The sequence below is a fragment of the Glandiceps talaboti genome, chromosome 13 (genome assembly GCF_964340395.1).
Source record: "Glandiceps talaboti chromosome 13, keGlaTala1.1, whole genome shotgun sequence".
NCBI classification, from domain to species: Eukaryota; Metazoa; Hemichordata; class Enteropneusta; family Spengelidae; genus Glandiceps; species Glandiceps talaboti.
The window spans coordinates 15,297,884-15,323,123 of NC_135561.1; the positions used below are offsets into that span (position 1 = coordinate 15,297,884).

General features: G+C 35.3%; 2 protein-coding genes across 2 annotated transcripts; one reads left to right on the plus strand and one right to left on the minus strand.

The window, feature by feature from the left end:
- Window positions 1-5,393: 5,393 nt before the first annotated feature.
- On the minus strand, window positions 5,394-8,775 carry LOC144444322 (uncharacterized). Its single transcript, XM_078133736.1, has 3 exons — window positions 8,729-8,775; window positions 6,361-6,954; window positions 5,394-5,437 (listed from the first exon to the last, which is right to left on the minus strand). The coding sequence occupies exons 2-3, from the start codon at window positions 6,893-6,895 to the stop codon at window positions 5,394-5,396; spliced, it is 579 nt and encodes a 192-aa protein (XP_077989862.1). The 5' UTR covers window positions 6,896-6,954; window positions 8,729-8,775.
- A 3,762-nt stretch (window positions 8,776-12,537) lies between these two features.
- LOC144445070 (uncharacterized) lies at window positions 12,538-18,553 on the plus strand. Its single transcript, XM_078134621.1, has 3 exons — window positions 12,538-12,733; window positions 17,025-17,194; window positions 17,752-18,553. The coding sequence occupies exons 1-3, from the start codon at window positions 12,549-12,551 to the stop codon at window positions 18,363-18,365; spliced, it is 969 nt and encodes a 322-aa protein (XP_077990747.1). The 5' UTR covers window positions 12,538-12,548; the 3' UTR covers window positions 18,366-18,553.
- The last annotated feature ends 6,687 nt before the right edge of the window (window positions 18,554-25,240 follow it).

A 25,240-nucleotide genomic window follows, 5' to 3' on the forward strand; every position in this document is an offset into this window, starting at 1 on the left:
AAATTCTCATCCATATGGCCACTTTAATAGGACCACACAGTGTCCTGATTGGGTAGTATAATTTAGATTTATTTCAGTTCAGTAAAAAAAAAATATTTATATTTACAAAGTATAACAAGGTGTGCTCTTCCAGTGTAGGATTTACTCAGGCAAAGTCTGTTTACAAGTTTACCCATAGACGCAGGGTCTAAGATTTACGGTACTGTCAAGATACATCGTTAGTCGTTGTCATCTTAGCTTGTCTTAACTACATTATCAAATAGTTAATGTAGCCACACCCCTAGAAGTCGTTATCGAAAACTTTTACATTATCATATGTATCTCTAACATGTAAATTATTACATGGCTACTGCATGATGACGCATTGCCATCGCTTAGCAATGCACATATATTTGCATAATTTGCTCATGAATATTAATAGTCTGACAAGTTTGTCATGGTTGAAGGGACTGCCTGCTGTCATTGACAAGGCTATTGGGTAAAAATTTTCAAATTGTTATTATCAGTTTTGACAATGTAATCAAGACATGTTGAGAATACGAGGGCTAGGAGGTACGACCAGCTAACGATGTATCTCAACAGTGCAGTAAACAGGCTAGGGCTAGGAGGTACGACCAGCTAACGATGTATCTCAACAGTGCAGCACAAACCAGACTTACTCTGGCAGTAAGAGTTTAATAATATTTACACCTAGCAGTCAATGAACTTATCCATGCTATGTAATTGTAAGATTTAAACTAGCATATCAGATTGTATTATTCAACCATGTTTTCATTTTAGAAGTATACTCACCTTTGTAATACCTTGGTATTTTCTGCCAAAATCATTTGAGGGAAATATTTGTATTTCAGTAACTTTGTCATATGGGATGTCATTAACCAATATACATTATACAGTCTCAGCTTGGCTTGCTTGGTGTAGGTTTATGGTTGGTGGAGGGTTAATGGAGGGTCTATGGTGTATGGCAGCTTATAATATATACACACTTCCAATGCTGCAGGATGGCAATTAATATACAATTACTACGTCAATAAAACTATGTGTAGACGCCGCTCTACTGAAACCACGGTATAATTAAACCAACTTCCATTCAGTACCTTATCACTGTTGTATCAACATGTTGTGACAATAGTTTTAGTTTGTGTCTATCTTAGTAAACCGAAGACTTAATTACCAGAGTATACTATCAGATATGACAGGGTTTTTTGTCAGTATTGGGTATATTTATATTTGACTGGCACCTTGACTTTTACCATCCGAGTCAAAGTTTCTAGTCTCACATTAGAGTAGGTTTATTTTATAGCCTAATTTTCATCACCAGATGATAACCAGATAAGTAGTAAATTCATTTTCTGTTTATAGTTATTAAAAAGTTTATCTATTATTTACATTTAATATTCCTATATACATGTACATAGTTTGGTTTCGTAAATTTTATGTTTAATATTTTGCTGGTTCACAAACATTTTTTTTATATAACAATTATGAAATATTTTTGAATAAAATTTAGGTTCATGAATTTTAGTATTCAAGACAGTTTGAAGTCTGAAGCAATTACATGAAATGTAAACAAGTTTATATGTTCTGACCTGGCCCAGATATCTTCAATAGTTTATCGAAAACTGACCAGAACCTTTTTTTGTGTGATGATTTTCCAGTAATTTATGATAGTCTCAGGACCCCTAGGGTGGTTGAATAACTTGGGGTAAGTCTCAAGACCCCCTAGGTTCAATAACCTGGGGTAAGTCTCAAGACCCCCTAGGTTCAATAACCTTGGGTAAGTCTCAAGACCCCCTAGGTTCAATAACCTTGGGTAAGTCTCAGGACCCCCTAGGTTCAATAACCTTGGGTAAGTCTCAGGACCCCCTAGGTTGAATAACCTGGGGAAGGTCTCAGAACTCCCTAGGTTGAATAACCTTGGGTAGGTCTCAGGACTCCCTAGGTTGAATAACCTTGGGTAAGTCTCAGGACTCCCTAGGTTGAATAACCTGGGTAGGTCTCAGGACTCCCTAGGTTGAATAAACTGGGGTAGGTCTCAGGACTCCCTAGGTTGAATAAACTGGGGTAGGTCTCAGGATTCCCTAGGTTGAATAACCTGGGGTAGGTCTCAAGACTCCCTAGGTTGAATAACCTGGGGTAGGTCTCAGGACCCCCTAGGTACACCAGGGTAGGTCTCCAAACCCCCTAGGTTGAATAACCTGCAGTATTTTTCAGGACCCCCAAGGGTAGGATACTTACAATGGTAGTTGGATATTTATATTTGTAAGAAATGATTAATACATATATATGCAATATTATTTTTTCATTGGGGATTCAAAATTATGAGAATTATCAAACCTTTTCAGTATTTTATTCACGTTACATTTTTGGAAAATGTTTAAAAGATTAGAATGGGCTGCGTTCTTTAGATCCGGCCACACACACTCTATTGATATATTATAAAGTATACCTTGTTGATAAACGTGTTGACTTAATTTGTAAAATGCAAAGTTATTACAATGGCAGAATTGCTGTAGGCATGTTTATATGTAGACATGCATTCATGAATAGATGTTGGAGAGACTCCAATGCCTATAATTTTTGGTATATAATATTTGTGATTAGAACACAAAAATATTGAATGTTATGTTGTTTGATTGATTGATTGATACAGATATAATAGTCTGCTGTACTTCCAAAAAGGATTTCACTTTTAGTTTGTCTATTTCTCTGTTCACTTCAGAATGACAAATTTTCGCATCATTCATGAAATTCACCTCAATGAAATGTAGACAGAAGAACATAACTGAGAGTGTGTCATGTGATCATACATATTTATATATTACTTGCAATAAAGTATGTGTTAACTGCATAATTGTGTTCAGTTTGTTCATTTTGTTGGCAAACTGTACATCACTTATAGACCATTGATTTGATGAATGTGGTGGGTGTCTCGGATATAACAGTCGTAAAGGGCAAATTTTCAATCCCGGGTTAGTGTATCGACACTTCCAAGCAATGTATCGAGCCAATATTTTCATGAACACAGTCCTCAAAATACAACTAGTTTAACAAATACAATGACAGATTTCTTTCCTGTCTATTCATAATACCATAGTCCAACATTAGGAGATAAAAATCTCTAAAATGACAGTTTCATAGGCACTCTGCGACCTCTGTGAGTGTGACATATGGTCAGAGTCATCTAGCATTATGAGCGCCATCTTAGTCCGACCATTATTTATATGCGGAGTAGGTCTTTAAATATTTGCTGGTGTGTACTTTAATTTGGCCAAGGAAATGTAAACCCATTCTTACAACCAGGAAGACCGTACAAAGTCTTGACATAGAATTCAAGATAATAAGATAAGTCCTATTAGAATCCTATGGTAAATGGTCACTCAATACTATGGGAAAATAAGACATTGATGGTTTCCATGACAACAAGATTGCAAACCCCAAATTGCTTTATTTATTCAAAAGTACTAGATATAGCCTTTCATATAATACAGACAATGGCAAATGAATGGTGGACAGATGAACAGATGTTGGATGGATGGACTAAGACTTTTCCACCAATTGTTAATAATGAATAGATATATTTCTTGGCATTTCCGTGTGTGTGTGTGTGTGTGGGGGGGGGGGGTGTTGGTGGCCGAGCGATTAGCTCGTACACCTCATACGTCTGCAGTCTGGGTTTGAACCCGCCCGGTGTCGGCTGGGTTTGATTAAAAATCTAATGCTCAGTTTGACCCTGCCAAACAACGCAGGTTTTCTCTGGGTACTCCGGTTTCCTCTTGCTTCTTCAACAATAGGGTGCTGCTCTTGTGGCGACCATTCAACAAATTTCCGAATTTATTTGGATGAATCAAGACTGATCATTTATTTCTTTCTTTATTTATTTATATGATGACATCTCAATATAAAGGGAAGTGTAAGACACATGTACAGACAGGATAGTAATTACATTAAACTGTATTTATCCATTTATTTCACACATCAATTTCTGCAAGCAACTTCTAAACACATTTTAATTTGTTTTGTAAATTGAGGTACAAAACATGGACATCTCACATTGTTTATCAAATGAAAATTTGTACTCGCAAAGGAAAATATTATTCAAGCAAATCCCAAATCCTAAATTTTCACTAACATCTTAACAACATTGTCAGGGGTATAGTTTACAATTTTTCATGTAGAAATACAAACGTATATACATCAAAGTGGCCATATGGATGAGGATTTGGTATTTGATTTTGATTTTTTAATTCATCAAACAATCTCAACATAGCTTCCTACTTGAAACATAAATGTGAAACAACATTGACAAAGTTTGTGTTTGTATAAACATTGCAAACAAGCTACAAGATGTGTAAAAAAGTTTATTGTACGTACAATGTACAATAACAAACATTTTAGACATTTACAATGATTTTGCAATTAACTGACTTACAAACAAGAACTTGGCATATATTGATTTTCAAGTAGGAAGCCATGATAAAATAGTTTTATAAATTACAAATCCAAAATAAATACCTAATCCTCATCCATATGGCAAATTTAAAGGTACATTAATTAAAGTCTAGTTTATACCGTTTCGGAGTAAAATTTGACAGGTACTCAAGACATTCTACTCACTGATTTATACTTAACCATCTGTATTCAACTATTCTTTCAATACTAGAAGATAATTGTAATAATATAAAAGGCATGCACTGACATCAACTGGAATAGTCTAGCTGAGGTTTTAAAGTGGCCATATGGATGAAGATAGGATATTTATTTTGGATTTTTAATTTCTAAAATAATTTTATCATGGCTTCTTACTTGAAAAGTCAATGTGAAACAACATAGACCAAGTCTGTGTTTGTAACTTGATCATTACTTTGCAAAAAGCTACAAAAAAATAAAAATATGTGCAATGTTTGTTATTATACACTAACAAAGATTTTACACATTTATTAATCTTTTGCAATATATTGAGTTTAACAAAAAGAAGGATTCGGCATGTGTTGTTTCACATTGAGTTTTCAAGTAGTTAAGCCATGCTAAAATTGTTTCATAAATTAAAAATCCAAAATAAATACCCAATCCTCATCCATATGGCCGCTTTAAGTAAGTATTTTTAGTTCAATAAGTTTACAAATTGATGTTTACACCACTTTAATCAAATTCCAAAATGAATACCTCTTTTTCCTCCACATGACCACTGTAACCACAGGGGCTTGAAATTGGCCATATTTGTTTACAAATAGTTTTTGTTTATCATTTATGTTTTCTTTCATTACAAAAATTTTTAATTTTTTTTTTGCTTTTTTTTGCTCTTTAAAATTTTCTTTTCTCAACAAGAGACTCTTTCACAATGTGTGGGGACGAGGAAGGGTCACCAGTTGAGGGCGCTCAGTAGAACTAACTCATGAATAATTAATAAGGTAGTCACTCATAGTAAAGGTGGTTACTGAAAACCAATAAAAGAACATGTTAAAATTGATTTAGAAAAAAACACCAGATTTTCAAATCAGCACTTTATTACATGGCACCTTGTAGGGAAAAGATATTTTTAAAGAGCAAAAAAAAAGTAACAAACAAAAAACAAATTTTTGTAAAGAAAGAAAAAAAGAACGAAACAAATAAACAAAAACAACTATTTAAAAACTAATATGGCCAATTTGAAGCCCCCGTACTGTAACAACACTGCTCACATACACATGGCCTTCAATATTTGGGGATCCACGAGTGTATACTGTCTACTTTCCGAGCATTTCTTTCAACAACAATAACATCACTCCTTACATGCATACTGACTTTTATTTCTGTGGTTCTTCATGTGTCTTTTCATATTATTCTTTTGAGCAAAACGTTGATCACACTTTTCACAGACAAATGGCTTTTCTAATGCATGGATCCTCTTGTGTACGTTAAGATTGCTATTACAAGTAAAACTTTCACCACACTCTCTACAAATATACGGTCTTTCATTTGTGTGGACCCTCATGTGGACTGTCAGATGATTCCTTTGAGTGTATCTTTGACCGCACTCTTTACATTCAAATGGTCTTTCGTTTGTATGGACTCTAAAGTGTATTTTCAACGTTTCATTTTTAGTAAAAGTCTGACCACACTCCTTACATACATATGGTCTTTCATTTGTATGGTTCCTCATGTGTACTTTCAGATGACCCCTTTGTGTATAACTTTGACCACACTCCTTACACATGAATGGTCTTTCTTTTGTGTGGCTCCTCGTGTGCACTTTCAGACTCCAATTTGTACAAAAGCTTCGACCACACTCTATGCATGCAAACGGTCTTTCATTTGTATGGATCCGCATGTGTACTTTGAGACTCCAACTAGTGGTAAAACTTTGACCGCAAATCTCACATAAACATGATGATGGTCTTTCTTTTGTATGGATCCTCATGTGTATTTTAAGACTCCAACTTGTGGTAAAACTGTGACCACACTTCTCACATAAACATGGCGATGGTCTTTCATTTGTATGGATTTTCATGTGTCTCTTCAGATTATCTTTTCGAGTAAAACTTTGACGACACTCCTTACAAACTAATGATCTCCTTTTCACGTGGATTTTCTCGTCTTCATTTCTAGCTGCTCTATGTTCTAAACACTGTTCTTCATCCTTTGGAAATGTATCTTCCTTAACATTGTTATTACTATTTTCAAACACAGGAAGAGTTCTACTTTGTTTCTCTAGCCTATTATCTTCACTTCTTGTACTATACTCAAAACAGTGTTCCTCAGGGTCTGGTAGTGTCTGTTCCATAATATCGTTATCACTATTTTCGACTACAGTAGTAGCGTTCACAGAGTTCTGGTTCTCACTGGTCACTCGCTCACAATCATCATTCCTCGTACTATACTCTGTACAGCAATGTTCCTCACAGTCTTCAGCCATGACTTCTTCCAATGTACCGGTAACAAGTCCAGGTTGGCAGCAACAATTATATTGTTTCTCTATCAACATAAAACATAGAAAGGAAGTTTACAGGAGATTTCATCTCAGCTTGCACATACCATTCAACAATGTATCAAGATTAGTGAGACTGGTCACAAGGTTTCATGTTAAGATAGACATACTAAAGATAACACATAGACATCCCTTACATAGTGTCAAAGTGTTTACAGGAGATTTCATCTCAGCTTGCACATACCATAAACAATGTACCAAAGTAATTTCCAAAATTACAAAAACTACATCTTCAAATGATATAATCAATTCAATCTTTATTACGCTACACACACTACCAGAGAGTGTGGTATGGTACAAGTTTTTAAAATTAAATAGATGGTCTTGTTATCATCAATGCATGTTGAGCCTTGCATTCTTAATACATTGCCTAATTACTCAAAATTATATGCAAAATGCTCATTACAAGTAAAAATAACATCAACAATCTTTATTTTACAAATGTACTTTGTCATTGTCAATATATATTCAAAATTATACTTGATTCTTTAGATATTGCCTAATTACCCCCCAAAAAACAGTAGTTGTGCCAATGACTCATTGTAACTAAAACCTGCATAAAGCTGAACTGAACATGTATATCTTAATATTATCGATTTATGTACCAAATCATGTGGAATTTGAAGCTTGCATCCTTAAGATATTGCCCAATTACCAAAACTAATTTATCATGCAAATCAATGAACTTAATGGAACACTTATTTTATCATCAGCAACATATGTACCAAATGACATGAAATTGACTGTGCACTCTTTACATATTTATAGAAATTAATTACAGAAAATCATTAATTATGCAAATGAATCAACAAACTTTACAGGATACATTATGACTTGTTATGATGTGTACCAAATTATATGAATTTGAAATTTGTTCTCTTAAGGTATATAAATAGCCTAATTATTGAAAATCATTATGTGCAAATGATTCATAAAATATTCATAGGGATGTTTACCAAAACTTCACCAGTTTTTGCCCCAGCATGCATGCATGCACATCAAGTTTCACTACCCTTCCTTACGGAAGGTACAAATAGGACGACCCCCTCCCTGGCCGGAGAAACTGAGCGGTCCCTAAATCGACACCTCCACTCAGCGTCGTACCATGCTTACATCACGTATATGTTTAACGTTTCAGAATGGAATATATTATTTGACGTAGCTAGTCGTAGGTTCACCGTTCAATGATATGTCGAATAGAGATAAAATAACCGTTTGTCTCTAGAATCATCAAATACAGCGAGCATGACGTTGTCTAGTCCTGCTTGGAGACGGTGCACTCGTTTCGCTCAAAGGAAGGGACGACTTAAGCAGGACTAGTAGATGTTGTATGTTGTCGAGCTCACCGCCTCGCCGATCGGTATCGGCCTAGAATTTATATAGCACAGCAATATATTACTGCAGTAACTGTAGCATTTTCGCTCCGTCTGTCTTGCTCTGTTTTTCTTTGCAAATACAGCGTAAAACGTAAAATGTTGAGCAACACAAAATAAAACATTTAAAAAAAAAAGAATAAAAAGTATGGCAAATAAAAACAAATCAACAATTATTGCAGCTACATATCGATTTGTAATAAATCAAATTTCAGTCTAAACGGTACACTGGCGCGCGAGATGAGCCTTATTTTTTGTCAAATAATATTATCCATAATTTGTCTCATTTTGTGTCTTCCAGCTACAATCAGGACAAATGATCACTCATCTTCAGTCTTGCTAGCATAAATCAATGTCATAATACTATGAACACTGAATAAATACCTACCTATCTCGTACTCGACTCTTCCGTTACGTCTGACTCCTATTTTCTTCTGTCGAATGTCGGGCTGTTACACATGCGCACTGGTATTGACGCGGCAGGGCCAAGGGTTGGGCCAGCTATCACTAGAGGGGGCGCAACCATTCATCGTGTAGTGTGTGTGTGTGTGTGTGTGTGTGTGTGTGTGTGTGTGTGTGTGTGTGTGTGTGTGTGTGTGTGTGTGTGTGTGTGTGTGTGTGTGTGTGGAGGAGGGGGGGGTGAATTATTGGGATGGAATGGGCACTGGTGGTGGATCCAAATTATTTTCTCTTTTAGTATTCATGCACCATTTCAATATTTACATTTTTTCTGGTATACATGATTTAAATGTGGCTAGCACGTCTTCCTTATAAGTATGTTTTCACCTGAAGTAGTATCACTCTATGTGCTTCTTCAAGTCTTATCATAGTACTTCCTCGGGGTGACCCTAAAACTAATGACAACCCAACATGACAGAAAACGAATGACATCATCTACAGGTTGTAAACAGTGGAATGACACCCTTTTCTACATTCAATTTAGTTGGATGACACCCTCTACACCGCCCCTCTATAGCATAAAAGCCTGGGCATTTTAACCGACTGGGTCGGCGGCTTGTTTTTGAGTTGCACATGTTTTTTCTCAAACTGCCCCCCCCCCCCCCACCAGCTTCGATGACCAAAGCCAAAGTGACTCCGCCCCTTTAATAGCATAAGGGCCCGGGCATTTTAACCGACTGGGGGGCGGGCGGTGTTTTGGAGTTGAACCACAGGGAGCTCAGGCTCAGTTAGTGTTGTTTACAAATACAAACAAAGAAGTAAACAAACAAAACCCAAAACAAACAAATAAATAAATAAATAAATAAATAAATAAATAAATAACAAACAAACAAACCGTTGTTGTTTATTCATGTATTCATGTATTTATCTACTCATTTATCGGTTTATTTGTTTGTGTTTTTTGTTTGTTTGTTTGTTTGTTTGTATTTATTTGTAAACAAAACTAACTGAGCCTGAGCTCCCTGTGGTTGAACATGGGTTCTCTCAAACTGAACTCCCCCCCCCCCAGCTTCGATGACCAAAGCCAAAGTGACCCCCAGTAAAGACCATATTTTCCAAAATGACCCCCCCCCCCACACACACGCACACACACACCTGTATATTCATCATTTTTAGGTCTTAGTATGGGATGCTACTGTATGAATATAATTGAATATTGCCATTTATTAAGAGAACACAGAAGACATAACTTTTGGTACAATTTTTTATCTTTATACATGTTTATTAGACTGTCAACAGTCGTCTTGACTTTTTGTGTAATTTATCTTAATACTTTTGTAACCCCGGAGTTTAACTGAGTAGAAAGTTTGGCTTGAACTTTGAACTTAGTCAACACTACCCGAGCCGGGTTCAATTAGACTTACTTAAAAATGACTCACACACACAAACTATTTGGTAGATATCAATTCTCTTTTCGTACTTTAATTCCTATACAAAACATTTGACAATTACTAAGGAGCTCCAAACTGACTGTATTGAGATAAAACAAAGACGGCATATAGTTAAACTCAATTCACGTTACACTTAGCTATATCAAACGACAGTTCAGTAGACGATTCCAAACACAAGGTCGCATTGATGGATGAGGCGATGACATTGGTTTTTCCAGATGCCGCTTGTCAGTCTCCGTCCGTTGGTTTACTCATTTGATTGTAACGTTAGCCATATCAATGTTCTCTCTCGACTTCAACTTTCAAGGTCTGAAAGTTTAATCAATCGGAGCAAAGGATAGAAAGAATAAAATACTAACTAATGTCATCATAACAATTAAATAACTCTACATTTAAAGCATATGTATGGTGTATCTCAAGATACAAATCACAAGTACAATTGGAGTAATGCTTGAAAGAAAGAAATTAACAAAATCACAAACTTATGATTCTCTAGGCAATCATATTAATGAGTTCGCATAAAAGTCAGATACTTTATGAGATAGATCGACAACAAACAAAGTGCTTTGTAGTAAATGTTTCCGAGTCGGTTACCAAAAAAGGTCAATTAACACAAACTTAAATAATGCTAATCAAACGGTGTAAATCATTCTGTACTTAAAGTTTGTAGAACAAGACTGTGGCATCAACGTACCTGAAAGTTTAATCAATCGGTGCAAAGGACCAACCACGCTTTCTCCAAATAGCACAAGCTTAGACCACGATGTTCTGCTGCTAGCTCTCAAGTCAAAGTGAGGATAGAATTATAGTCCAATGTGATATTGGAAATCTGAATGGGATTCCTATCTGTGATGTCATACTTAATACGTGGCGGGAAACTTTGTCACATGACTTGATTATATGACGCCATGAGTCTTCCCCTTGGCCTATGCAAATTCCAATACAACATATGTGTTAGGATGATGACAGATAGGGGTTATCTTAAGGTCATCATTGCCTTGACTCATTAATTTGTTACCAAAACTTTCACTCTCTGTGGTATATTCAGAACAAAACTATTATCATGTGTTACACTATTGTTGCTGAAATTAATAGAATTAAACATGGTGTGCGCAGGGCGTTCCATGAAGTCAAGACGGATTATCAAGCCTATATGATATTTTATGTGTTCGAATTCTCATTGAGTACTACTACTAGTGGCGCGCGTTCTGTATATATGTGCATTGTACATGCTGACTATTAGATTATATGTTATAGGTTATGTATTTGCACACAATTAGTATTTAAATAAAACATAGAAAGAATACGACGAAATATAATCTGCGTCTGATTACAAACTACATGTTTAATATCTAAAATCTATGGAACATAGAATTTCATCAGGGTATCTCGGTATACAGTAATTACTCTCTTGTTGATGATTGTCAGTATTTATTTATTTATTTATTTATTTATTTATTTATTTATTTATTTATATATTTATTTATTTATTTATTTATTTATTTATTTATTTATTTATTTATTTGGCTTTTGTTTGTTGTTTTAATTATTTTCTGTGTTTGTTTGTTTGTTTGTTTTCGTAAACATAACTAACTAAGCCTGAGTGCCCTGTGCGAAAAGTAGCGACACTTCATCATACACATTACATTATATTTCGAGGGGCTTAGGATGCTTTTCTGAAAACCTTGAAAGTCATAATCGAAATTAATGGAAACACGATTTTTTTTACATAAAAAACATACAACATACTTTTGTGTTAAAACGATCGACAGGAAAAACCCGGAAATTCAGATTTCGATAAAACTGAGTTGGCGAGTACCAACGTTTATTTTCGTTTTACACTCACTATAAAAACTGGATCACGGAAGCATAATTATTTTATTGGATGATGATCGTAATGGTCATAACAACAAAAACTGATTATCTGCAACTCACATAAAGTTCATCGAGGTATGCTTTAGTTCATCAACGGTCACATGGGTATCACGTGAGACCCCCCCCCCCCCCTCCTCTGGTATCTATATATCTGGAATCCACGCGGTTTGGATTTTTACATTCGTCTTACAATCGCTTGCAGGCTACACCAACGCCCGTGCATACCATTTCAGTATAGGGTATTCGTCCACACTTGCTTTGATGTGTAATACTGTATTATTGTTTAATCACACTACCGGGGCAGTCAGACCTAGAACTTACACATAGCCATTCATACAAAGCCCTTCCTTGTAGAATTTGTCTCCAAGTTTATGCAAGAGTTGAATCGAAAATGACACACACATATGTGCAACACCCCCGAAATAACAGATACAGTAGTTTGTGAAAGCTAGCTTAAGCGCTTGAATGCTCTATATATTCAAGATGGCTGGCCAGCAACGTGTTAATAACATGTTCTTCTCTATTGACACATTAACACAAAATGTACCTGGTATACAAAATGAACTGCGCAATGTTATTGAGTCGGAAGATGTTAAGTTCAATATCATATATGAAGACGACGAAGACTTGACGATACAATACGATGACACGCGCCAGATTGGTCAGAGGTAACTTAGCTTAAAGTTCTCACAGTACAGGGGTTAGTCTAGCCTTGCTTCCACAAACAATCAAATCAAACTTAAAGATCATGATTTTTCTTAATGTATAGTGAATAATTCACTATATATTAAAACAAAAATCATAGAGATTGATTCGAGTGCCTAGCCTTGCTTCAGACTGGTAATTTGAGGGCGGATATGAAAATCACCATATATAGGCCCTACTTTCAAAATATTCTTTAGTATAATCGTAAATTTGGAGTTGTATTTTATTGTATTGCTTTATTGTCGCTTATGTGTGAATAAGAATATTAAAGGTACACTGTACAGAAATATGTACCATATTTAAGGACATGACTAATAAGTTACACTATTAAAGTTTACAGACTTAACCGTTCACAATATATATGGACCTTTCAAAAAATTCGGTCTTCTGATAACGCCCAATTTCAAACTAGGATTGGTATTTAGGAATTTTTTTTCTTTTTTTTATCTTTGACGATCTGTTCAAATGTTCTTTTCATATCTACAGAAGTGAACAGAGACGTCTTATAATGATACTTTCAGTTTACGCCAGTACGTTGTAATTGCCACCATGTTGTTTTGATCACACGAGGCAATGACGCCTTGTCATGTTATGACATCTACAAATCTCACTATAAAAACTAGGTTGGGTCGGGTTGATAACCGGAACCAAACAATTTGCTTTGGCTTTATGAGACATCATGCCCCCACCTCTTGAATAAACATGACCTCAATACATATTTAAGTGAACAATATTACACTCAATAAATAATAATAATAATCAGTTTAATTTGCATAATTATAAAACAAGCGACCCAGCAGTGGAAAAAGCGCTGTTATTTCGTATATTTGTTACATATTAAAATGGTACAGAAGATGAACCTCAAATGTTGTACTCGTTGAGCATTTTCTAGGAACAGTTCAACTATGCGACAATTAACAATAACTAATATTGGTTCGTCAACTCATTCTTTGTTATTAAACCTGGTCAAACACATCCATGCAAAACATATATCCCATAATAATTAGCTTATGGCTTCACAAAAGAAAATTTCTTCTTTATTGTTCATATGCAACAGAATATATGCGATTAGTTTTGTTTGAAATATGCACCAAATTTAACTGAATTTGTAGAGTTTAAGATATAGCCTAATTACTGAAAATCATTCACTTTGCAAATGAGTCATTAAAACTAAAAGCTACATCACAAAGCATGTTAGCAGCTTTTGTTGATGTATGTAGTATATTACAATTGTACAATACAAGTTTTAAATTCCATATAGTTTTATGCACACATTGATGATTACAAATGACATGTATCATATAAAGCCAGATTATTCATTTGCTAATTAATGGTTTTAGGGGTAATATTTTGGTAAAAGTTCAGATTGCTTATAGCACAGCATAACTATATGCAAATAATGGGGTATACCATGTATGATAGTTATAGCTATGAATTTTACATTCCCTTATGGAAGGCATTCAGTTTAATCTGGTTTAATGTTTATTTACTTCACTACCCATTCCTGTATTTATCTTTGCAATATGCATCGGCATTGGACTGTGACATGGCTGTGGGCGCGATCTTGTTGCTATGCAAATTTTACATACATTTTTGATGTTTTGTTTATTGATTTGCCTACCCATTCCCGTATTTATATTAGCAATATGCATCAACATTTGACTGTTGCCATGTTGCTATGGTCATGATCTTGATACTAGGCATATTGGCATACGTTTTTTGAAAGTCTATTCACTTGCTCACCAAACAATTTTATCATCTTCGCAATCTGCACCACCAGTTGGCTGTTGTCATGGGCATGGTTTTCTTTTGACCAAATACAACCAAAAAAAAATATTAAAAATAGTAAATGATTTATTTCAACTTGACCTGAACAGATCTGAATATTAACTTTTTTTCTTTTCATATATAGATTTGTCACCATTTATGATTTTTCTGTTCTTTCAAAGCTCTTACATATTCAAATTGATCAGCTTTGCCCAGAATATACTAATTTAGAAGATTGTACCGGGGGGGGGGGGAACTCAACTAGTTACAGGACTAGACAACTAATCTTTGTCTCCTTTCCCACACTGTATATACCACAGTAATGCGTTTCAATGTACGTTGCTGTAAATTTATATTGCATTTATAACAAGACAGATAGATAGGCAAGTGGGTATCATTAAAAAAATGCCTAGCAACAAGATCACGCCCATAGCAGTATAACTGTGTTATAACACCATTGGCGCTATTTTAAGTGTGTTGACTTTTACAATACTTGCGGGAGACATTTTCAGTTCCAATCTGGTCTCCTTTGCACATGGTAGATTCCCAAATGCTAAAAAAAGGGGACCCTTTGAAGAAAGTGACATAGAAGAAGATGACATGACAGAAGGAGTAACCATCTTTGTACTTACTACACACAATGAAGACATTGATACGGATATTTTCGGGAAGCGATGTTTGATAATTAGGCCAGAATGGGTTGGTGATGCTGATGCTAATGTTGTAAATAACAGTACTGTATACCAGTTGCAGATCCAGTTGAACTGAAGAAACTTTTGCAGATATTCAATAACCAAAGACATTTCTTCTATCGGTAAGATAAGGTGTTTCTCCAGCTCTTCTTTAAATCATGGTATATTTTGTATGTATGTATATGTATGTATGTATGTATGTATGTATGCATGTATGTGTGTATGTATGTATGTATGTATGTATGTATGTATGTATGTATGTATGTATGTATGTGTGTGTGTGTGTGTGTGTGTGTGTATGTATGTATGTATGTATGTATGTATGTATGTATGTATGTATGTATGTATGTATGTATGTATGTATGTATGATCGACCATGGAGGTATAAGGGGTTATACCTCTATGGTATGGTGCATATATGTATGTGTGTTTATTTTGTGTGTGTGTGTGTGTGTGTGTGTGTGTGTGTGTGTGTGTGTGTGTGTGTGTGTGTAAACGAATAAAAGTGCCAATGGCATTGTAGCACAACTGTTAACAGTACACATTAATTTTTTTATAATGAATATGTGGTCTTGTTGCTAGACATATTTGCATACATTCTTTGAAAATTTATTCCCATGCCTTCCCATCCATGGTGTTATATCTGCAACATACACTATCATTTAATGTTACTATGGGCATGGTCTTGTTGCTAGGCATATCTACATACAATTTTGCAATACTCATTCATTTACCTTCCCATCGCCTGTATTATATTAGCATTATATTTCATTGTTTACCTGTTGCTAAGGGCGTGGTCTTGTTGCTAAGGGAATTTATATATTTTAAAATAATGTTCATTAAACTGGCTATCCATCCCTGCTGTTATAATTGTAAAAAACAACTATCATTTGAATGTTGCTAAGGTTGTGATTATGGTTGCTAGGGCCAATTACATAAGTATGACAATTGTAGACTAACAGTAACACTTAAAGAATCATAACCAAATTTCATCCCTAGTAGTTTGAGAGATAAAGCTCAATACCAAAATCACTTGCATCATCTACAAGACATACATACATACATACATACATACATACATACATACATACATACATACATACATACATACATACGTACATACATACATACATACATACATACATACATACATACATACATACATACATACATACATACAGACAGACAGACAGACAGACAGACAGACAGACAATTATTTACCTTGAGCCAACCTGTAGTTCTGTGTTAAAGTTAGGTAGACAATGTTTCCAAGCAACCTAGGAGAGATTACTTCCCGTGCCATTCACACACACTTGTTACATTATGTTAAGTACCCCATACAAATTTTAATGGTTTAATGAGTTGTGTATTAATCTTCAAAAAATGTATGCAATGTAAGAAATGATTGCTTGGCAACAAGACCACGCCCATAGCAACAACCAATTGGTGTGTATAATGCAAAGATAATGGGGTAGGTTAGGCGAGTGGATATACAAACAAGTGAATACTTATCCACCTAGCAACAAGGCCGTGCCCATAGCAACAATGGTGGTGTATATGATAAAGATAACAACAGGGGTAGTTAGGCAAGTAGATAAACATTTAAGAAAATGGGATATAGTCACCCAGCAACTAAGAAACTGCACATAGCAACACTAAAATGATCGTGCATATTGTATGGGTAAAAATACGGATGGATTGGCCCGTGGATAACATCTTTAAAACATTTCTCACAAACTTTCCAGTTGTGCTACAATGCCATTATAGCGCTAGTAATTATGCTTATTCATTTCAGATGTGATGAAGGTCCATTTTCTGTCTTAGCACTTTGTTCGGCAAATTACAAATTTTCCCATATGAATGAAGACGAAAGGTCTCTGGTTATGGATATCGAGCACTACCTAAAACAAGAAGGCCCATTTAGAGCCGGACTCGAGAATGTATTACTTTGGCACATACTGGCAGGTAACTGTTATGGACTGCTTCTCAATTAAGTCTTTACTGGTATCAATTAATCTTAAAATTCCAATTCACAGTCATTTTAGTCTAGAAGATAATTTGTGGCTTTGAATCATTTTTTCATATCTAGAGGAATGGGAGCTGTGATGAAATTTCAAGTTAAAACAAATCCACCCATGTAGCCATCATTCAGAATAAGTATAGCTTAGTATTTATTGTGGGCAGTTACATAATGTCCATATATAGTACATTTGTCATATCAGGACGTTTACACTTTTTACTTTAATATAACTGTTGTGGGAATATTTTTATTTGCATGAATAACTCTGTTTCCTGACTTGAATCTTCCGTGATTATTCTAGATGTGGAGAATATGATTTAAAGTCGCACATAGCCTCTATACTACAGTCAGTCATGTCGCGTTGATATATTTTAGTCCCTAATACAGCGACTTAAAACGTCAACTTTTATGATGACCATGGACGTCTTTAAACAGAGACGGTGGAGAGAGAAATAGTCTTCCTCTAACAAAACATGATTTTATTAATGACTTTGTATTCCAGGTGTATTTCATGAACCACAGCTGCGTGGAGTTGATATTTGGACCAATGCTCCATCTTCGTCACCAAGGATGAATAACATATTACAATCCATTATAAGGAATATCTGCCGTGCACTGAGAACACCACTAACAGAGGAACAGCCACCATCCGAGGAACAACCGCCACCTGAAGAACCATTATTTATACGACATAAAAGAGTAACCAAATCTCGTTATATGGATCGGGATCGGCGAGAAGACAGACACATGTTGTGTACGAATCATCTCAACTCCATTCATGTTAACCCCATATATCGAGATGCCCTTCAGAACCGAGTAGTTTGTATAATTGATGATTATATTACTCATGGTAATACATTTGAGTCTTTACGAGTTCTGTTGACAAAGTGTAATGTTAAAAGGGTTATCCATTTTGCAATAGGCAAGTTTTGGACATGGGAAGAGAGCGGTGGCCAACAGTACAAAGCTTTGTCTTGTGAGATAGTACAGGGGGATGTGTATATGCCTGAAAATCGGCAATACCAATTTGGAAATGACAACAGGGTCAACTGTGTATTCAAAGATGAGGCTAGAGATGAACTTTCTCAACTGGCACGTATTATTGAGAACATTTGAAAGAACATTTGAATATGCAAATCACAAAGTACTTTCCGAAAACTTATCACACAATGCTCCACTTATGTAGCATTTGATTGGTGAATTATCGCGACTTTAAAACAAATTCTAACGCAAGTACATGAATAATTAAAAATCATTTTAATTATTGTGTAAACTAGCCTAATTAATGTGCAAGGGTTTTATAAAAAAAATATGTGAACAAAATGTTATTGTATTTCAGCAGTTTTAGAGATAACTTTTACAAAAATTGTTAATAGTGTCACGGACCAATATTTGAATATCTACTATTTCGCCAATTTCATCCCATGTCCAAAAATATATCAAATTCACTTATAAATTGAGCTCCTAGACAAATAGTTTTAGCCTTGGTTGTTATTTCATTTGTTTAATAATAGAAACGTAGACACTTTCTTAAAGAGTTTGAACGATACAATAAAGGCCAGAGTAGGAGAAGAGAGAAGAAAAAAAAGTAACCATTTCGTTCGGAGAGATAACTGGCGAACCATAAATCTATGTCTGTTGCGTTATTCCTGAGTTCCCGTGTGATCCAGTACTAGTACAGTACGAGAGTAAGTTTATATGGAGTGTACTTATACCTAAACATTCAATTAGTTTTAACAGTACTTATGAAGTGAATCCTTGTTAACTATTGCGTCATTTATAAATCAAGTCCTTATAATTATATGGAAAATCAATAATCTCTGTAAAAGGGTCCAGAAATTATCATAATCACTATATATGCACGCATGATGCGGGGGGTGTGTGTGTGTGTGTGTGTGTGTGTGTGTGTGTGTGTGTGTGTGTGTGTGTGTGTGTGTGTGTGTGTGTGAATGTGTGTGTGTGTGTGTGCAACTTACCTTGTCAAGTCAAAAACCGCCAGGCATTACTTTTGATGTCTTGTTGGAAAATTGTTCAAAGCAAAATGATGAAATGACAGTTGTGTGATATGCAAATTGGGCCATGGATCTAAAAATGTGTCTTTTTGGTCAAATATCTATAATTCCAAAACTACTGGGCAGATTGAGCTGAAATTTGGTGAGAACGTTCTTAGGGTGTTTAGATTAAGAAGTGTTCATGACATCATGATCTCATGAGTGATATACAAATTGGGGCTAAAAATGTGCCTGTTTGGTCAGAAATGTACAATTCAAAAACCACAGAGCAGATTGGGCTGAAATTTAATGGGGAGATGTGTGGATGAAGGTGCAATCACAACATGATGATCCCATTGACAATAAGCAAATTAGATCTAAAAAATCTCGATTTTGGTTAAAAAGATATATCTTGAAAAGTACATGATGAATGGGCCTAAAACTTGGTGGGTGTGTTTCTGGAGGTGTCTTTCTACAGTTATTGTTCAACATATTTTGACACAGCTGGTCCTAGTAACTATGACGACGCCCCTAGTTACAGTGAAGTGACGACGCATATTACAAATATAACAATAGGGATGGGTAGGTAAATGAATAACGAATTCTAAAAATGTAAGCACATATGTGTAGCCACAAGACCACGCCCAGAGTTACAGCCAAATACATTTGTGCTACAACACCATTGGCATTATTTTTGTGTGTGGAATGAAGCTGATTTTACTAGCCGTCTTTCTTTCTCCTTATATTGTTTCGGTTGGCTAAATATTCACTCTGCTAAAACTATTATTGCAATAGTTCTGTTCTATCATATTTTCCTTGTCTACATAATATGTACTGTAAAATGTTATCATAGTTACATTGTTATTATGCTTAGAGGACCCAGAATTTCATTTAATTAATCGTGCATTGTGCGACTTCTCTGGAAATGGCTGGAAGAAGCCTGCTGTATACTGAAGGAAGCCTCAGGAAGGTCTTCGCTCTTATTTCATGGATTAGAGTTTATCCCGATCTAGGTATTAGAGGTTAGAATTTATCCCGATCTAGAGATTAGAGTTTATCTCGATCTAGAGATTAGAGTTGATCCCGATCTAGGTATTAGAGTTTATCTCGATCTAGGTATTAGAGTTGATCCCGATCTAGGTATTAGAGGTTAGAATTTATCCCAATCTAGGGATTAGAGTTGATCCCGATCTAGGTATTAGAGGTTAGAATTTATCCCGATCTAGAGATTTAGTTTATCTCGATCTAGGGATTAGAGTTGATCCCGATCTAGGTATTAGAGGTAAGAGTTTATCCCAATCTAGGGATTAGAGTTTATCCCGATCTAGGGATTAGAGGTTACAGTTTATCCCAATCTAGGGATTAGAGTTTATCCCGATCTAGGGATTAGAGTTGACCCCGATCTAGGTATTAGAGGTTAGAGTTTATTCCAATCTAGAGATTAGAGTTTATCCCGATCTAGGGATTACAGTTTATCCCAATCTAGGGATTAGAGTTGATCCCGATCTAGGTATCAGTAGTTAGAGTTTATCCCAATCTAGGGATTAGAGTTTATCCCTATCTAGAGATTAGAGTTTATCCCTATCTAGGGATTAGAGTTTATCCCTATCTAGGGATTAGAGTTTATCCAAATCTAGGGATTAGAGTTTATCCATATCTAGGGATTAGAGTTTATCCAAATCTAGGGATTAGAGTTTATCTCGATTTAGGTATTAGAGTTTATCCCAATCTTGGGATTAGCATTTATCCCGATCGGGAGATATTCCTGATTGGAATATTATGTACATAATATTACAAAGAAATATTCACACGATGTCTCTTGTGGGACCACATGTCTTTATTGTGTAAACGAAGATAGATAGATGAATGTTTTTATTTGTTATCATTCAAATATATATTGGAATGTCAACTTCAGTTATTGAATAATGCTTTTACTAGCTACACAAAACTGTAATCAATTCATTTTTACTTGCTTCGTAAATAATTTGATGTCTACGGGAGCGCTTTCTTTTTTAAATTCATTTTATTTAACTTTAGTGAGTTTTACTTAGTTTGTCATTGATTTTAATTCAATGTTATTTCATTTAAATCGGATTCGTTTGAGATATGAAGTGTGAACGTTGGTTTTTATGTACGTACTAATATTACTTGGCATCCTTTTGATCGACTTAAAAGAAATTAGTTAGAACTTATTCTTGTAAATGTTAGGAAGAGTGTTCGATCTTCGAATGACGTCACAATCACGATAGTCATATTCTAAGCGACGTGTTCCATTTCTGAATCAGTAGTCTTGCATTCTGTATGTAAACATACATAGTTCAGACACGCGTGAACTGATCGTCAGATTTTTACGTGTAATATACTACAATTATGGGTTGCTGTCAGAGCACCGAAAAGGTGTCAGGGCAAGACCTCGAATACTCGTCTAAGGAGGAAAAAGTGTTCGCATCTAAAGATTCAAAGATAGATATTGCGTCAGACGACTTGCGTGACACTTCAACAACAACAACGCCCTCTTCGGTAAAATCCAACGAATGTAGTGGTTTCTTAGAAGAAGAAGCGGACGATAATAAGAGGGAAGTAAAGTTGGAGGAAGATGGTGATGGAGAGAGAATGGTACTTATAAGTACAAAGAAGTTGAGAAGAATAAGACATTTATTGGAACGCTTGTCACGTAAACAATCACGAAGACAAAACCGTGTAAAACCTATAGACATCACACCAACAGCACCTGCTGCGCATGCTCGAGACAAAGACACGGTGATATGCGAATTCCAAAGATTACATATTGCACAAGAAGTGGACCAAGCATATTATTTACCCGGTCAAGTTCCACCAAGTGACAACTTATCAAAGCCAGATAGGTCCCTGAGCTGTCCGTACAACGTATATACATTTTACCAAGGGAGAGTTCGTCATGGACATGACGGACATCACCATTTGAAGTAGCTGAGTGTGTTTAATTTGACCGTGTTTTGTTACTAGGAGACTCTGAGGTGGATGGTCAAAACTATTGGAAAAAAATCACAGTTACTTGAAGTCGAAGAACTAGAAAATTTGAAAACGTAAAAAATATTGGTGCGAAGAATGTGAAGACAAATAACACATTTTTATAGGCACCACATTGAAGACAAGTTATAAATAGAATATGCTAATTATTCCTGATTTCAATCGTCCGAATTAGCATAAATCTTGTAATCAAATGTCACATATTTTTGTTTTAACGTTATTCGTGAGGATTTTTAAAAATATTTTTATCTTTTGTAGGTCTATATATACATCTTTATATATTTTACAAATAAAATATGTACTATTATTATCATTATATGATTTTAGTGTCTTTGACTCCCGTCATGCATTACACCAACGACGTATCTTGTACATATTAATTTAAATTCAATGCTATACTACTTATACTCTTTTACAAATAACGAGTGAGAGAGAGTGTGTGAGTGAGAGAGAATGAGAGTGAGAGCGAGAGAGTGAGTGAGAGAGAGAGTGTAACGGAGACAGAGACAGAGACAGTGAGAGACAGCAAGATGGAGTCAGAGATTGAGTGAGTGAGTGAGGGAGTGAGAGTTAGAGTGAGTGAAAGTGAGAGTGAGTGAGAGTGAGTGAAAGAGAACGAGAGTGAGAGTAAGAGTGTGAGAGACAGACAAAGACTCACAGAGTGAGAGACAGAGATGGGGAGAGAGAGAGAGAGAATGAGAGTGAGTGAGTGAGAGCGAGAGAGTGAGGGAGAACGAGTGAGAGAGTGTTTGAGACAGAGAGACAGTAACGGAGACAAAGACAGACAGAGTGAAAGAGACATAGCGAGGAGACAGACAGAGAGAAGGAGTTAGTGTGTGAGTGAGTGTGTGAGAGTGAGTGAGAGAGAGTTAGAGAGTGAAAGTGAGAAAGAGTGATTGAGTGTGAGTTAGAATGAGTGAAAGAGAACGAGAATGAGTGAGAGAGACAGGCAGAGACAGACTGAGACAGAGACAGTGAGAGACATAGAGATGGAGAGTGAGAGTGAAAGAACGAGAGTGAGAGTAAGAGAGAGTGTGAGAGAGACAGAGACAGACAGACAGAGACACACACAGTGACAGAGTGAGAGGCCAGGGACAGAGAGAGAGATGGCGACAGAGAGATTGAGTGAGTGAGTGAGGGAGTTAGTTCTAGATGTATGCATGCATACATACATACATGTACATACATACATCATACATTTTATATACATGTATATGCATACATACATACACACACACACATATACATCCATCCATCCATCCATCACCAATCAATCAATCAATCAATCAATCAATCAATCAATCCATACAGAACCTTCTGTTACTGACTTTCCTTATAATTTGAGACATATATGATGGATGTAGTTTATTGTCAAAAGTAGCATGTACAAATGAATGCAGTTTATCTCAAATGTAGTTGGTAAAATTCAAAAAACAGATGGTAAAAATTAAACCAAAGAACATGGGATCCAAGTGGGTCAGGCACAGGAGAGGGTTTTCCCCCTTCTGCCCCTGGACATTTTTGAAATTCATGGATTAAAAGTGCGCCCTCTTGTGATATTATTTAGCAGGTTATCAAAACAATACCCTCTTCTCATCACAATTGTATTTTTAAGTTTAATAGAAAAACTAACATAAAAATTCTCTCTCAAAATATAATATTGCATGCCCTATCATTCAAATATTTCCACCATTATGAAAAATTGCAGGATTCATTCAAGGTACTAAGTCAGGTCAGTATTCTTAGTAATTTGATTTGATGGTAGTATTTTGTTTTGTGTAAGCATTTGTCAACAGTAAGAATTTTTATAAGTTAAGAGACGGCAGTGCTGAGACACGCGTATGAGGGAATCTGAAATTTTTTCTAGTTTCTGCTCTTGCATCACAACAATTTTTTTTTAGCTTATACCTTGGAAGCATATTTTTTTTTACCTTGAGTTGGTCAGGAAATAGTTTTTTCTCTATTTTCGGTCCACGACAATTTAAAAAAAAAAATATTCCTCTGGCTACTCTGCGAGATATCAACTGGTGTAAACCTAAACGATAAACAAAGCTAGCATTAAGGTCAGAGTGACATTTACTACATTATTATTACATTGGGCAACTCTTTCTTGCTCTGGTATTTTTAATTCAAAATTAATGTATATATTTGTTGATGTCTCTGTGTCGTATCCATGACAACGTGATCATGTCAGTATCCATTGTGTCCTTTCACCAAGTTGTGTCTCTAGTGTTTGTACTGTATCTCTTGGTGAAAATACAGGAATACGATGCAATACAATACAATACAATACAATGTAGTATAATACAATGCATATGATGCAAAGCAATGTAATACAATACAATGCAATATAACGAATTGCAGTGCAATACAATACAATGCAATACAATGTAATACAATGCACTGCAGTGCAATGTAGTATAATACAATACAATATAATGCAATGTAGTACAATACAATGCAATGTAGTACAATGCAATGCAATACAATACAATGCAATGTAGTACAATACAATACAATGTAGTACAATACAATACAATGCAATGTAGTATAATACAATACACTAGAATGTAGTATAATACAATACAATACAACGCAACACAATACAATGCAATACAACACAAAACAACACTTTCATACTACTCTCCATCACATACTTGTAGCTATAGACTTCAATATAATATACCTAAATATACACATGCAATCTTGCCATAGGAGCATACAGGATAGTTGGTGGGTATGACAATCAAGCTTATAATACCCTTACAAGAAAAACTAGTACCTTGTCAAAATTCTGATTTTTACTCTTAATATTTTGGCAATTTAAACAAATGAGCATTCTAAAATTCTAATCACAAAAAACTCAATATATATATATTTCCTATAATATAAACGTTCACTAAACGTGTAATGAAAATATTACAGTCCTTCTATGTGTATTTTCATCTACGGATCAGGATGTTATCTCCTTCCTCACATTGGGTACAATAC

Coding starts and splice junctions, on each gene's coding strand:
- LOC144444322 (XM_078133736.1), bottom strand. CDS start 6,895: ATGGCTGAAGACTGTGAGGAACATTGCTGTACAGAGTATAGTACGAGG. Junction 5,438..6,360: donor AAGACCATCATCATGTTTAT/GTGAGATTTGCG, acceptor ATTGGTTTTCAG/TAACCACCTTTACTATGAGT.
- LOC144445070 (XM_078134621.1), top strand. CDS start 12,549: ATGGCTGGCCAGCAACGTGTTAATAACATGTTCTTCTCTATTGACACA. Junction 12,734..17,024: donor ACGCGCCAGATTGGTCAGAG/GTAACTTAGCTT, acceptor TATTCATTTCAG/ATGTGATGAAGGTCCATTTT. Junction 17,195..17,751: donor ACTTTGGCACATACTGGCAG/GTAACTGTTATG, acceptor TTTGTATTCCAG/GTGTATTTCATGAACCACAG.